General features: G+C 40.4%; 1 protein-coding gene across 6 annotated transcripts in view; it reads right to left on the bottom strand.

Annotated features, from left to right (window-relative positions):
* The window catches only part of LOC139120015 (polycomb group RING finger protein 5-A-like), a 42444-nt gene that overhangs the window by 16794 nt on the left and 9114 nt on the right, over window positions 1-16536 (bottom strand). For 2 of the 6 annotated variants that reach the window (XM_070684014.1, XM_070684011.1), the window contains exon 2: window positions 4373-4498. In XM_070684014.1, the coding sequence (XP_070540115.1) occupies window positions 4373-4478 (106 nt within the window). In that variant the 5' untranslated portion in view covers window positions 4479-4498. Of the gene's footprint in view, window positions 1-4372; window positions 4503-4780; window positions 4924-16536 lie in introns of those variants that run through there. The other 4 variants (XM_070684009.1, XM_070684013.1, XM_070684010.1 and 1 more) reach the window with 3 other exon arrangements.

Below are 16536 nucleotides of genomic sequence, written 5' to 3'. Positions count from 1 at the left end.
GCTAAACATGACCTGACTCACGGCACTTATAAAGCACACGATGGGATATGCGTAACGACGTGACAGAAAATTTCAGCAACGCTCTAACGCAATTACGGCTTTCAATTTTACGCATCGGCGACTGCAAGTGTGCCGACTCCGCATCGCGATCGCGGCGGTCCGAAATCCGATGGATTATCCGTCGATCTTTTTTTAATGTCAAATTAAATTAAATTCCGTCGCGATGACAGATTACTAACGAAGCGTTTTGCTCGTTGAATTAATGCGTTCCGCAAGCTCCACGCACGACCCCCTGCGGAGACTACACGTTTTCAATCGGTGTAACTGTCTGGAACTTGAGTTAATTCTCCGTTAAACGCATATATATTACTGGAATACGTTCATTTTGGCGGCAAAATAAGTGTGATCTAAGTTAATGCGGAGCAATCCATTCGATGGACCGATTAGAGCGAGGTAATGAATGGACGCCTGGAAGCTGTTAAAACCTGACAAATAACTGCCGTGCATTGGCGAACAATTATATCACGTTATGGTCCTCTGTCGAATTAATTTCCGTAACTGCGCAATAATATGCAGTGTAACAACAGTATCTGTCTCGCTCTGCTGGTTCCTTGATATTGTCCTCATAGTGCACATTGGCTGTGTACAATTTCTTTTCCTGGAGATAAATTAAATAACTGGCGACTTTTTCCTAGTAACAAAAAACATTGTCACTTGAGAAACACATCTACAACACGGCCTGGGCGGTGTTAATAACAGGGACTTTCTTAAGAATGGAGAGATCTAAACCCTACAACAACAACTTGAAGGAGACGTCGTTGAAATGACATCACGCATTACAACGAGAAGTCTTTTAGAACCGACAGACGTACACGGTTTTTGCACTTAGTTATCGATTGGTTATTGCGATGGTCGATGTAATACCCTGGCGTTCTGTTACACAAGCGCTGTTTGAATTTCGCACACAGCTATAGCACTTTATACTAGGTTCAAGTTTCAAGGTAAACTGTACGCCATTTTATTTTTACATGCCCTCGATGAAATTAAACACAGGCATCTCTCAGGTTTGCTTAATTACTCATGAGCTGCGTGCACCGGTAATGAACTGTTAAAAAGGCTAGGGTGGACGGGACAACAGCTGTGTAACCTCTGACAGAATTTTTAGTAATTATATTCTCTACGGCCACAGGAACTGTGCTTAACCAAACACATTGTCTTATTGTTCACCAAAGTAATAGTAATGGAACGTTTTAGTATTGCCAACACACTACATTTTGAACAAACTGACAACACGCGATCTTGTTGTTGACAAATTAAATAACGCTAGTCCGGCCGGAACTAGAATAAATTTGTCTGCGACAACATTGTGGACTGTTGTTACATTAACACTGTACACATAGACGAACTTGAACGTGTCTACGATGAATAACACTGGAAATGGCCGAAACACACTTACGGGGCGTGCTGACAAATTTAAGCGCTTGGCATTTCGACACGACTTTAGGAGTAGAACAAGAACGTATATCACAGACAGAAAATAATTGAAACATTACGAATGATGGAGCTTGAACTGTCATAAATGATATAATGCAAAAATCAAAATGTGGGCCGGCAAATCGACAACGGCAAGCTTCGATGAAAACAGTGTGCGATACCAAAATTTCAACACATTTTATTACATGTTAGTTTAAATGAATATATTTAGCGTACAACGATACGCTGGTACGCTCCATTAAAGGTTCACAACTGATGGGTAACGCTGAAATACGAGCCGACGTTTATGACAACTATCCCGAGGAAAGTCTCCCTTCCGACGCTGTGATCCGATCGCTACCAGATAATGATAAAGCCGAGGGTTTTTTTCCTACGTTACTCAGGCATAACAGTGACGAATCTCCATGCAACAGAAGCCAATAACGACTCCGCGTATAACCTCCACGGCGTGACCTACATAACCTTCCATTAAAGAATATCGGGTGTCCATTAAAATATAATTATGTCTGCCATCAGTGTGGTGACTGCGATGTGTAAGTTCTTAATCGGGTTTTGGATGGGAAATGTTACTGCCCGAGTAGCGAGTCTCCGAGATTACTCTAATAAAATCTTGCGGAAGGCCATTGTTTTGGGTATAATCTATCCGACGATGACGCCAATACCGCCGTATCCATATTAATAAATTATTTCTGCGTTCTCAATATATTGGTAATAAAGCATGACACTATTTACCCAGGCCTATAAAATTCTATAACGATAGAAAATATAATAAATCTGTTTTTCAACTGGTGGACTTTTGGACCAAGAGAACTGCATTTGTGTATGATTATGATAGTGCCCTAAAGCATGAACAAGTACAAGTACAATAACAATAGATATAGCATGGTGACTCAAATTACTATATAAGAACAAATTATTTGACTTTTCCAATCGGAATGACGGTTTTATGAGTCATTTTAAGTTGACCTTTTCAAATGCTCGTGCACACAAAGATTTTTATGTAGATTCGGTGGCGAAAACGAAGGCAGGCATCGGGTAGCGACGGACAGCTGCCTATATGGAAGAGGTAACGGTACTGCAACGGTACTATCGATTGAGTATTAGCGCCCTCGACGAATACAGTGAAAGTAAATGGTCGGTGACTTGTAAGCCATCTATAAATCTATCTTGAGATTTACATGTCAACAAGCTTTGTCGTTTCTGTGGGGAGTAATATTGCCGAGTCACGAATGCGGGCAGGGTGTGCATGTTCCTCCCCTGTGATTGTAATTATCGATTTCAGCGCTCCTACTCAGTACTGTCGTCATCGCCGCGACGTAACAGCTACGTCACCGATCCGGGACACGTCCTACCTACATCAAGCTAAATGAAGAACACGAGTTAATACCTGTTAGAGCACGTTCACGCAAATTCTGAACGCGTAGTTCTCTTAATGGCCCTTTTTTCAGTAAATCGCTATTTGTAATTGTACGGGCACAAGAACTATTCGCGTTTAGTGTTACTTAGCTCGGTTGTACTGGTAGCAATTTGTATGGTATTCCTGGCATGCGAGTGCTATTGCTGTCACTTTTGGTACTCATCTGCCCTGTGCTCACGGAAACTTGCCTCCTTGTTTATCCATCAATCACGTGTTTTTACCTGGCTGTCGACGACAGGTATAGGCAATTGAAATTTCATATATGGCCGGCACGCACACAATCCCGACGGCAGCCCTGAAACTGGTGGGACGGACGGCGTGACCTGACTTTCCTATTTTCGCTGAAATGTCAAATTTAAAACGATGCGCTCGAGGAAACCCCGCAAGTACTTGTGTATCCATTGTAGAAATGATCAATTTCCTCTCGTGCCTGACAGCGCTCCGACGACTTGCAGTGAGTGACGCGATATCTTCGACTGCGGCTTGATAATTCTCTCCTAATTTCTTTGCAATCTCGCGTTCTGATTTCCCCTGATTTGATACGAGGAACGCACGCTGTTAAGTTTGCGGCTGATTTCGTCTCTTTACTTTCACAACACCTGACATCCGCCACATAACAATACCCCTGGGCTATTGAATAAGGACGTGGGACGCCATCGTGTTCGACTCTCACGACCACGTTAAACACGTACACGCCCGTGGACTAGAACCATGACCGCTGTCCCGTTACATGTATTGAGCGCTTCTGTGAAAGCATAACGCCGGGTATTTTTTTCTCAGTAATGTGCATAAAACGGTATCCTATGGTTGGTAGCGTTTAATTCTATTGACACGCAACTCTATATAAACAAATAGGCCTGTGACAATAGCACGCGTCCACCCATAGCGTGTCTCGCCGGACCGCAGGACACTGTTTGCAGTTCGACAATAAAATCTCCTAAAGCCCATAATAATTCTTATTGATGTCAACAAGCCCCGTGCACCATCGCTGCATACGACGTTTCAATATTGCCGTCAAGAGAGTGGGAGTTTTCAACGCACGGAAACTATGGGGCCACAACCCGGGTTATTAAGTTAACGTCGCTGTCTGTTCGACTGAGAACACAACACTATTTAATCCCGACCAGACAAAAGTCCTAACACTACTGAGGCACGATTATGTCGGTCTGTCGAGACTGGAGAATGTGAAGTGATTCGGTGATAAACATTCAAACGTTGACCTAGTATTCAGGGCTTTCGTGAGAACAATTTCTGGCGATAAAAGATGCGTGCATATGCGTGAGGCACGTAGCTGTTCAGAACATACTGTGTATGAATACGACAAATACGTCAAGTCGTGGACAGGCGACAGGATCAGACAGCGACAGCTGCCCTGGTTATAAATACACCGGGCCCGTTGTTGTTACATGGTAGTCGACTCAGAGTGAACAAATAACACAAGGAGTGGACGTGTATACTTACATGTGTGTAGACACTCGGCTATGGTGCACGGCTTGATCAGGTAGCCGCCGCAGATGGAACACGTTATGAAGCGGTTGAACTCCCGCACCAGGAACGCTTTCTTCATGACGGTGAGCGTGTTCCGAGCTAGCTGGCGTGCAAGTAGAAAGTGGGAGAGAGGGGGAGAGAGTCATGAGTCGGAACAAAATGACTCCGTTGTAACAATAGCGTTAAAAACGGAACCGATTAGATGCGAGATTAGCATACAAATGCGACCATCAACTGAATGCCACTAAATACTGACGATAACACACACGCACACAGACGAGTACAAGGGTGGCTGTCCGTTTATGGATCACAACCACATCTCAATCGTATTAATAGGATGCGAGAAGGCTAAAAATAAACTCATACAGCCGGCCTACCTACCTGTTCAGCGGTTATACGATCTTTTCAAAACCAACAAAAGATTAAGTAAAGGCAACTAGCAAAATTTTTGAGTGTCCAGCGAAGCGGGCTTTCTACGCCATATATACCGTATAAGTCGAGCTAAGATGTGCGTTCGATTATTTTCTGTCGTCTTCTGGCTTGAAGAGGCGATTGAAGAAAATATCGATCGCCTATGGCGGTTGCAAGTATGCTGAAGCGGCGGGGTATGCGGGGCGTCTGATAATTTCGCGTTACGGGTGACTGGTCAGATAAAGGTGGCACCGGGGAACAAAGGACTTCGAAAAACACGCTGAGGGAAGCGTCAGGCGTACGGCTCACCTACTTCACAACATTTTTCTCAAAGTTAACGATCTCCCGGAAACTAACCCCGCGAATGCAATCGAGTATATCCAACGACAGCAATCTGCGGATATGTGACTGCCAGGCCACTCGATATAGCCGTTTACACAAGATGAACGAGATGTTGTCAGACCACGAAGTCAGTAGGGGACTCACGGTCGTAACATTCATGCGAGGACCTTTCCGAAAAGGAATTCGGCGCACACTCGATAGAGTGGGCACGTCGTGACAGACTTGCTGCTCCGTTATGCACACGGACTTCGGACCGGGTTTGTGGCGCTGCCGCTTTTTACAATCTTGAGGTTGTCCGCTAAATTTGCACAGGCCTAACAAGCATTATTTGCTCTTTCATAAAGTGTAATCGCTTGTAAAAAATAAGAGAGAGCCAACGTGTCGGCTCTGATAACGGTCCTGGGTCGTGAATGTTTGATATTCCAAACTTGGTTTCGATTTAAAGCGTTTCCTAAAAATTCTAAACGCAGATAAAGTGAAAATACATGTATACCCAAGGCATCTCTCTCTCTCTCTCTCTCTCTCTCTCTCTCTCTCTCTCTCTCTCTCTCTCTCTCTCTCTCTCTCTCTCTCTCTCTCTCTCTCTCTCTCTCTCTCTGACGTGCTGTAACACACCGTTACACCCACGCCAATTAGAACGACACGAACCTAACGTCACTACCTCATTGCACTGATAAAATTCTGATCACTCTACTGAAAATATTAAGTACGAATCCCTGAAGACCGCCTTGCGTCGGTCGGTAGCTGTTTTGGAAAATTAATACTCCGTCGGATGACTAGCTCTGAAGCCGGGATTTTATTGGATCTTCTTGTTTTGTTTTGTTTTGTTTTGCGCGGAAATGTTTAACTTCTCACTGAAACAAAGCGATTTGATATTGCTATTCCAGGAAATGCGCCAGCCCCTCCTTGAATTCCACTGTCCAAAGCCATGGGTAGCATAAGGAAAACAAATAATTATAAAAAATCACGAGATAAAAAATACACAGGCGGAGATTACTTTTCCAGGACAGTACTCATTTTAAAGGAAAACAGACATACGAAGACGAAAATTGATACGTGTGATTGCATACAATGTCACTAACGAGCGAAAAGCCTGATAGAAAAAGTGACAGTGTGTTAATACCCATATCAAACACACTTACAATATCAAAAGGCCAAGCGGTGCAATTAAATTGCGTGAGCAGGCTCGTATGGATTTACATCAACACGGCACATTAAATCGCAACCGACGGGGAGAATGCCCCTGGGAGGGCTTCCGATTACTATCTGAAGACTGTACACTATAAAATTAAACAATGGTATACGCGAGTCAATTAAATAATTATCTTAATGATAATGTTAATTGGGCTACCTCATTACACTGCAGGCAAATACGGACTAGCGTTTCATGTAATCACGTTAAACCTGCCACTTTTTCGCTCAAATCTTTATCAAACAATTAACAATATCGTGATAAAATCGCCGCATGAAGAGTAACTGCATGAACATACGATGCACCAATTCTACACAAGATGTTTTTCTTTAATCCCTTAAGTGATTATCCTAATCTGTCTTGAATAAATGTTCACGATGATAATCTTATTTTATCTTTTTGGGAAATCACAGTGATTTTTCTTTTCTCCAATGTCTTTGAAGATTATCGTAAGATCGCTTCTATCGAGACACTCATATTAATGTTTTCACACTCTCATTGCGAGTTAGTCTCCTGGGAAGAGGCGTCGTCCACTTATTTTCCGTCCGAAAACAATCGATGTGTAACCCTGACCAAATTTAAATATCCCAAGAAATTTGGGGGTATTTACTGCGCAACACTTTTTGAAGTACATCAGTGAAGCTTTGTGTTAATCCAATCAAGAGCATTGTTTATTCGATTCGGTCACGTCTCGGCTGTCGCTCTGGGCATTGGCTGCCTTTGACGAGTGCCAGAACGAAGGCACAAAATGGTGCCAAGTGATAAGAAATGCCGCTCGTGGCCACGGATGTCAGTGTGTGCAAGGTGAACCCCTGGAGAAAAGGGACATCAAGATAACGCAGCAAGTTGACAACATATCATTCAAATGTGATTTAATCACCACCAAGCTTGCCCATTTCAAACCTACTCAATTACATATATGATACAAAAACTGTACAACATAGAAGCGGGCGTGGATTGGAATACATCAGATATGTTGAGTTTGTAATGTGTATGTATGTAATTCGTAAGACGACAAACTTCTTGTCTCGTTAGTCGATACTGCGCTGTGATCGACAATTCCGATTGAAATATACCGTCTCCCTGCGCAGTAGTTTTCTCACCATTGCGAGGCTATAAAGCGCCCTCATCAATGAAAAAAATGACAAGCTTATCACTATAATGCACTATTTGCAAGTGACCTCTCGTGACCCCGAATTTCCTTCCAAGCAAAAAAAAACCTGCAATACGACAGCAAACATCGTCTAACCCAAATACTCACTGGCGCGCTTAATCCCGATTCTACACTGTTGACGATCAAAAGGGAAATATGTCTGTTTCATTTCATATTTACAATTCATGATATCAGCCACATCTTGACACGTCATGTCGACTTTGGGTGGGCAGTTGATCTGACCAGCGATATATTAATCTAATCTTGTCTTGAATCAAGTAGAACTAAACTGGCACTGGAACGATTAACGCTCTAGATCAAAGACACTGATATAATTACGTCTATGTACAGAATGACCCGTTATGATCGAATTACCTCAATATGTTGACGACTAAGACATTCTTCTGTCGTCTGTGGTGGTTCGAGACAGATATAATGTTCAAAATGTCAAGGTTTACGTAAGTTTAAGAGAGTGATGAGTGCTCTAAGAAAGAGCAAACCAGTGTTTGTCATTTTGTAGAATTGATTCAAGATGGGTCATATATTTAAGCGACAATTAAGGCTTGTAATGAGTAATGTCAGTGATGAAGTCACTTTTGAGAGAATATCGAAGTAATTTCGAAACAGAACACGTTTACATCGCTTCCGATTCAGACACTTTCGGATCCAATCGAACTGCCCGTGCAGGTGCTGTATCAAAGAGCATGATCGATTGCTCGTTGTTCACTTGTTTTGTTTATGTGTCTTTTTGTAGTTTGTTTTATGTTGTTTAGATGGCTAGACTTGGTGATGCTTGAAAAAGTATTCAAAAAAAAGTGAATTTACCCACATTAGTTCACCATAACAAACGTAACTATGGTATACATCCAGCTACCGTACCTGATTACGCGCTTAAAAATTGAAATACATCACACTTGATAACGTACATTTCGAGAAAGCCACATTTTGTTCCGAATAAAGTACCCGTGAAATTTGAAAACGACATCGCGCAGTCACGCAATGATGAAAACACTTGATATATTAATTGCCACTTTGGGGATAATCGCTCACACGGTAGCTATAATTAGAACCGTACAGCAGCATCGTCACTACCTCACAAAATATAACTAAGGCACATAAAAAGCCGGTATATCAAAAATTCAAGACAGCTCCAATATCTGCGTATAAACTTTCGCGTGGGAGGAAATGTTTAACACCACACTAGGGGAACAGTAAACGATGCCGAATATAATCTCAAAACATAAACTGCAGTAATCATGATCACAAGCAGTGTCATTTTACAGATTTGGTGAGATGGTTTGTCTAATCATTTCATGTTTGGTTTGATTGTCAATCGTACAGATCTATTATGGATATATTGAATAATAACCCATCCTGCAGTGAAGGCTGGCTCTATCCACTTCGTCCTTGATCGTTTTTTTTTCCGGAATTGGAAAGTCGAAGGCAGGTCAGCCAATTGCATACAGGTAATATCGCTAATATCGTTCTTCCAATCTTATTTGAGAATCAAGGTCAAGGCGAATAGACCTGATTAGAACGGTGAATTATTTCAGAGATTAAATGAATGGGCGTCGTGGAGAGAGGCTTTTAACACAAATTTTAATCAATTGGTTTATTATGAATTGAACTAATGTAACACGATACGCGTTTATATCATTTTTACCAGAGTCCGACATATTGAAGCTACATTGGGGATGAGGAGGCCATTACGCCTTGGTATGGAAAAAGAGGTAGACGTGCCGTGCTCTGTAACCTCCACAAATGTAATAATCTCCACAAATGTAATATCAACCACAATTGTAATAAAATGCACCCATAAATGTAATATCGCCCATAAATGTAACAAAAATCAACCATAAATGTAATAAAAACACCAACCACAAATGTAATAAATGGTAACCATAAATGTAGTAAAAAAATCACCCATAAATGTAATACTTGTCAACCATAAATGTAATAAATCTATTTTGTCGTCGCAATTGAGGAATTAGCCCTTAAATATTGATCTGTGTAATAAGGAAGGCAACTCCACACATTATTCATTTCTTAATTGTTTGCGCTTAGTGTGTTTTGCATATTGAAAGTGTATTTTGCGTTTCCCTATTTTGTGTACAGAACTGATTGGCCATGGCTAGACACAGCTGTAATCTGAACGTCAGTGCAGTCTCTACTCCAGAGTGGGGAAGACTGTATAACACTACGATCGCCGGTTTTTCGAATATTGCCGTACTTTCTTAATCAGTCGCCTCCAATTCGTCTTCAGTGGATAAATTGTGTGTAATAATCGATAGATTGTCTGTATTCCTATGTTGTCCCACTTGAAGTTTGTTCCTTCACTGGGGATGCTAGGATGTCTAATTTTGTTCTACTGTGTTCAAGGTAGTGTTCGTATTGTTTTTTACTAGATTGAAATATATGTTCTCGTCAACATGTTTCTGTCGTAAGTTTCTGTTATAAGGTTTTATATTTCTCTGTTATTTGTTCTGAGTCATCTTTAACTTTGTGTGGTATCACCGGTTGACGAGTTATTTTGACACTTCCTTATGTCATTATCAGTGTCTAGAACTGCTGTTCCACTTCCATTATCTAACGGTTTGATCAGTACCTCGCCGTTTTCTGATAGTGTTCTCAAAGTATTCTATTCTGTGTTTCGGAAAGGAAACCTAGTTTCAGGAAAGTATGCAATAACATTACACTAGTCTTATTAAAGTTATTATTTACTCAGGGCATTGATAAACAAATGATCACATATGCAAGTTCAAGTTTATTACATTTATGGTTGAGTTTTATTACATTTATGGTTAATTTGTTTATTACATTTGTGGTTGCGGGTTGTTACATTAATGGTTGACTATTTTATTACATTTGTGGTTGATTTTATTACAATTGTGGTTGATATTACATTTGTGGAGATAATAATACAATCAAGCTATGGCGTGGAAATCGCCATCAATGACACCGTATCAGGGGCCTTGGCTTTACCACCGTGACCTTCACTGCCGTAAAGGCTAACCATCCAGGGCCAATCATGTGACCACGCCACTGCTCCAGAATGCATCAGCACGAAAACAGTGCGCTGTGCGGCACTTCAAAGACAGCCACAAAAGTACTTCTCAAACAATATGATCAGATGAAAAAAAAAGTTCTCAATAGTGAATTTCCATGAACGATGAAAAAACCACACACTTTGAGTGGTAATATAATAAAGCGATATCTGGAATACATCAACCGAATAAAGCCATAATACGGACACTGGTCTTCTAGTCCGTGGGACCGTACTAGATATGTCCAAATTAAATCTATTAAATATCCAAATTACTTATTTGTGAAATTTGCGAAGTCCTGTGTTGCTAGAGTAAAATATCCGTTTAATAAGTAAAATACACGTGCAAGAGTGCCTTCTGATTCATTGAACGAATGAAATAAACTATTTATCTGTTTGTTTATTTGTTGGTTAGTTAATTAGTCAGTTTTTAATATGCGTATTCATACCTGCCAACCATGTACTTTCTTGTCCATTATTCAGTAATTCATTCGATTATCTAGATAGGCTCACCGTAAGGTTTAAACATACGCTCTTAAATGCGGCCACGCTTTGAACAGCGAGATAATTGAAGAGCTGCGCAGAATGGGACATATGGGACTCAGAATATTGCTTAGTATATACACATTTGCCAAATGACCTAAATATGCGAAAATGGCGGCCGAAACGGTACATAATAAAATAGTTAATAAGTAATACCTTTAACACCACTTAGGACTTAATGATTCCATTTTATTTTTCGACTCTGTTTAAAAGGGTTTGTTAAGCTACGAGGGTTTCGCAAATCGTCTAATGCAAACGTCTTCACCGCAGTCTTAATGTAGTATTGCACCCTGGGGACAGATTTCCAGTATTAAGAAACAAAAGGCCGCGAATCTATCAAGTGCACCATAGATATATCAAAGCTTTGTAAGGTCACTCCAAGCTGAAGAGAAAATAAGCCGTTCAGTCTCTCCGTGTCGTAAAACGCAACAGCTCACACCATAGGCAAAATGCTCGATATACGTTCAGTATATTTACGTATATGGACGTATGGAACACAACATTATTATATATTAGTGGTATACGGAACGTATATCTTTGTGTATGGAAGATATCAATACATTGATATACCTAGCGTATATCCCTGCAGAACAAGAGTATACGTAATGCAGATCTTTGCACACCAAGTGTACACTGTATTTGTGCATTATCTTATATACATACGTGTATACTTAACATATTTGAAAAATGTACAGAGTATATGTGTCTATATTGTTGTAATTGTATATCAATCATGTCCCTCGCTCAACGTCTACTAGAATTTCACATAGTTGTGATGTTGAGACAATTTTTATGAGCACAATAGGGTTGTGGTTTTTCCATATCTTCCCTCGATTTCAAAACGAAGGGCTTAAGAGTGAATTGGCGCAGATGACCATCGAAAAACTTTAATTAGTTGAGTGAAACTGAAAATAATAAACGCTGTGGTTTCAATTCTTCCCCCCCCCCCACGTGTTCGGGGCCGACCAATAAGTGCAATAATTTCTTGAGCATTGCTCACTTTGAAACCACCGTGAAGTAAGACGTTTTAACTGATTGAGCAGGTATAAATAAGTACCCGTCTGATGCGGTCATCTGTTGATATAACGCATCAGGAGACAACAACAAAAAATACCAGATACCAACAATAATCAGTTATATGTTCCGTTAAAAACGATTACAAATTTGCATTTCAATCGTTAATCAGCTGTGCATTGTTTGCGGCGCGATTAATTATCACCGTGTTTGATCGATAAAGGGAGTCACGGCAAATAAAAATTGGCGGAGAAAACATGCTACTTGTACCGGTACAGATATTGCTGTATGATGACGCCAAATCGAGACAGTTTTGATTGAATTCACTCGTAAAACCGTATGCGAATTTCAACCCATTATCTGCTGCATTAGAGAACTATGAGAAAATTGGGTTTTAAATATCTATGTAACCTGATTTGCTCGAGAACGCCACTTTTTTTTTCTCGCGCGCCTTCATTCCGTCTGTGGACTGTTCTTCACGCAACACTGATTTCAAGCAATGTTCGAAATTTTGAGAGGTAATGAATGATCACGGGCAATTACGATCGCCTCGTTTGAAATCAATAAAAGGCACTAGAAGCGTGGTTTTTAGAGTAAATCAACCGGCATCGGTTTGCTACACATGGAGCTTGACAGTCACGGGAACTTCGTAAAGGAACCGCGTCTGAGATCGCTTTGCTATTCAGGTAGTAAGCACCTCGAAAATGAAAGACTTATTAGCTTTTGCTCAAACCTTCTTCAAGGAAGCTTTCAACCATTGTCTTTCAAAATCTAGAATAAAAATCGGGGGGTCAGCGTGCAAATTTTGGTACTAGGGGAACAAAGTAACCAAGATTTGCCGATACTTTAAATTCAAAATGGCCGCCATCCCGGTGTTAACTCTATGAAGAAAAATAAAATTTTAGGTTTTCCACATGTCAAATGCGAGCACAAAGTCAGCTCTAAACATTAGTAGAACAGAGGGGGGGAGGTGAAGAAGCTGAACACACTGGAAGCTGAAGCTATGACGGTACAATAAGAATAAATGCGGCAAGCCGTAATGTCGGGTTGAGATCAATGCTGATTGGTTGCAAATGGCGTAATGTGATCATCTGAGAAAGCGCGATCTAAATACTGCTAAAAGAACTAGTACAATACTATTGTTGTTGTTGTTGTTGTTGTCTTGTTTTTTTTAATATTTGAGATTTAAAATGTTTCTGAGAGAGATAGAACTAGAAAAACTAGATAAATATGAAAAATATGTCAAACGACGTACATAACGTAGAATTCGAATTTTTTTCTCCTTTTTCCCAGTTCACTTAATTCCTTCCTTTTTTGTAAAATTACAAGTTGTTGTGCCTGACTGCGCCCTCTGTTGCCTTCTCGTGGATCCTACTTGCAGGAGAAACCAAACGTCTACTTAAATTATTGCAAAAACTAGAAGTAATGTTGACTTAAAGAGGCTCCCGATTGAAAAGTCGACGTTGCTACGGTAAAAAGCTAATTATTCATGACGCACTGGATTTCAGCGTTCTGTTCTCCACCTCTAATTTCCAAACATATTCTGAGGTATTTACTCTTTCTCGCTTGACGAAAACAAAGATGGTGAGTATTCTTAGACGTTGCCCCTTTACGTTCAATAGGCATCTTACGGGTTTTGTAACAACTATACTGACTGTTAATAAACGACTGGCACATCAAAGACAGGAGACGAGACTGCGTGATTTCTCGAGGCGTACTAGATCTTGCGACGTCATCATATACCTGCGGCGGATGGATCTTTTTTGAAATCGCATTGTTGAGAGATATATTCTCCACGAAAATGAGAAATCCTTGAAATTGTCGACGACTGAACGCATCTCTAAGCCATCGGAGAGAAAGTGAATTTGCTGTAATCTTTCTTTCCTGCGTCATCGAATACGACGGTTACGTCATCTGACCCTGGAGGCCTGGTGCAAATGAAAAAAAAACTTTTGTAGTAAACGATATAACTGCTCTTGGAAGAGAGAATGCAAAAGAATTTAAAAGGGGGCAATATAAGAATCGGTAAGCTACGTAATTCATACAAATGTGTCGACGATAAACGCACACACATATGAGGAAACCCCGTCATTATTGTTATTGTTATTTTTTTATTACTCTGTTAGTATTAATGCCATGGTTCATTACGAGTTCTAAAACCTTCACGAAAAAGATGAGCACGCGGAAAATATATCACTCTAACATTAGCAGACGCCGTCGTAAATGTACACGATTGATCCGGTAAAGAGAGACAGGCACAAATTGCATTTATAGCTGTGAATCTGCCTGCGTTTTCCATTACTAACAGCCCTTACAGGAATAAATATACAATCTGCTTTTATATCCTAACCGTGATACGCTGGTAATGCAGTGAAGTCTGGTCTTTGAGGCACCATAAAATCGAAGTATCCCGCCCTGGAGATCAGTTTTCACGATTCCGATTTTTGCATGATTTGACCTGAACTAAATTTAAGTTCTGCCGATGTAAGACTCGGTAATGCAAAACTACACTACTTGAGTGATAGTACGGGTCTATTACAACACGCGACTAATTATGATACACCCTGATATCACTCGTACACGTAACGATTACATTTCTGTGTTCCTCAGTTTGGCTGAATATAAAGCAGTAGTTCTGACAGTACATTAATTTACATTGGAAAATTCACCATTTTTTGTAAATTTCGAGCATATTAACAGAAAATTAAACAAAAATCAAGCAATCGTCGATGAAATAGTACCCATTGGTAACTGCAGCTTTGAAGCCAACGTTTGAAAACATTGTTAATGAATATTAAATAAAGACTAAATAGCAGCCATATTGGATCGCATCGCAAAACAGCTGACAAGAATATACACCTTATAGTGCATTGCCCTTGTTTTAAGTAAGAAACAATCGGTATAATCGCTGTAATAATTGCTCAAGCATTATGACATGTTACAAAGTGAATGCCTGCTGGTTGCAATGTAAAATGTAAAATTCATATGCAAATAGACCACCACGACGTCATATTCAATCGTATAGCAAAACAAATTCATACTTGCATGTACAAAATATTGTGAATTGTCCTTGTCACTAGTATATTGTCGAATGAACTTGGCTTGGTTTTGTCTACGTAATGGCTATGGACACGAAAAATAATCCTAACAAAATGATTGTCTTATGAACCATATTGGATTGAATCACGCGACACATTGATGTGCATATTTACCTCACAATAAGTGTGGAAGGAACTGTTCACGGCTGAATTGCGACTCTAGATCAACGTACGGACGAGCGGACTGGCTGACTGGGAGGGATAAAAAAATCCCCAAGCCCATCCTCCGGCTCTAATAAACATGACAAAATTCGCGGACAGAAAGATAGAACACCGACATGTAACGTAAACTCAAGGCAAGTACTACACTGAATTTCTTACGTATACGTATATTGAATACCAACAGGTATACGCTGAGATAGACACACAAATGAATGATATCATCATAGATTTATATATTTCAGTGATGTTGAAAGTCAGAAAACTGTATAAAGAACAACGACGATACAAAATGTGTAAAGAAATTGGCGGTCGCTAAATCCAAGGTTCAAAAGACAAGATGTCATTACATCGATTTCAAGCAACTCAACGCAGTCATGCGGTGGGTGAGCGTAAATTTCTGGAACAGTTTGGCTATTGGAATTAAGTATACATCAAGACGCACTCTTGGCGTCTGCTCACATGACAGAGTATGTCTCTAATAACATTTGCAACGCTGAAGAAAAGTCTCATCTAAATTTACGAATGATCCATTAGCCATCCACTGATGTTTAAGGGGGAGTCGTCCTGTCTTCGACTGCGCGACTCTCTGGTTGATAAACGTTGCCGGCCTCTTGCCAGAAATTGGCGACGAAAGTCGAAGCAAAATTTAGCATTTGGTGCATGTTCACAGTTCACCAGTTTTTTAGCTAAAATTTTGGATATGCATAAAGAATATTTCCGAAATGTTATGCATGGCAACAGACCCGTTGTAAGGGTCCCATACGCACAGCTGCAGACTACCGAAACTTGACATGACTCTATATATATCCATGTCCCATAATTGCCTGCCAACGTTCTGGGGAAACACTTAACGTCTATTTGTTGATAACAAATTCGTTCCATTTGCGTGAGTTGGTCAGCATTTATAGCTAAAACTTTTAAACACTGGTTTACATTCGAGTTGAATATAATGCAAACAGGAGGGAATACTTCAAGGGAGGAACTTCTGCGGAGAATTGTCGCGGTCGAGTGTCCGCCCACCCACGAAATTCAAAGTAAATACGGATCATCTTGACATGAATGCTAATGTGCGACTTATCTGTTCGTCGTTTAGGATGGGCACATTGATATCTGAATAACTGGCATTGACTGCGCTGTAGCTCTGAGAGACGTTTACCCTCGACACACGGAATACTCTAA

This window comes from Ptychodera flava, chromosome 20 (assembly GCF_041260155.1).
Source record: "Ptychodera flava strain L36383 chromosome 20, AS_Pfla_20210202, whole genome shotgun sequence".
NCBI lineage: Eukaryota > Metazoa > Hemichordata > Enteropneusta > Ptychoderidae > Ptychodera > Ptychodera flava.
Note: the sequence above shows the minus strand (reverse complement) of the source record. Positions and strands in the feature narration are given on the sequence as shown.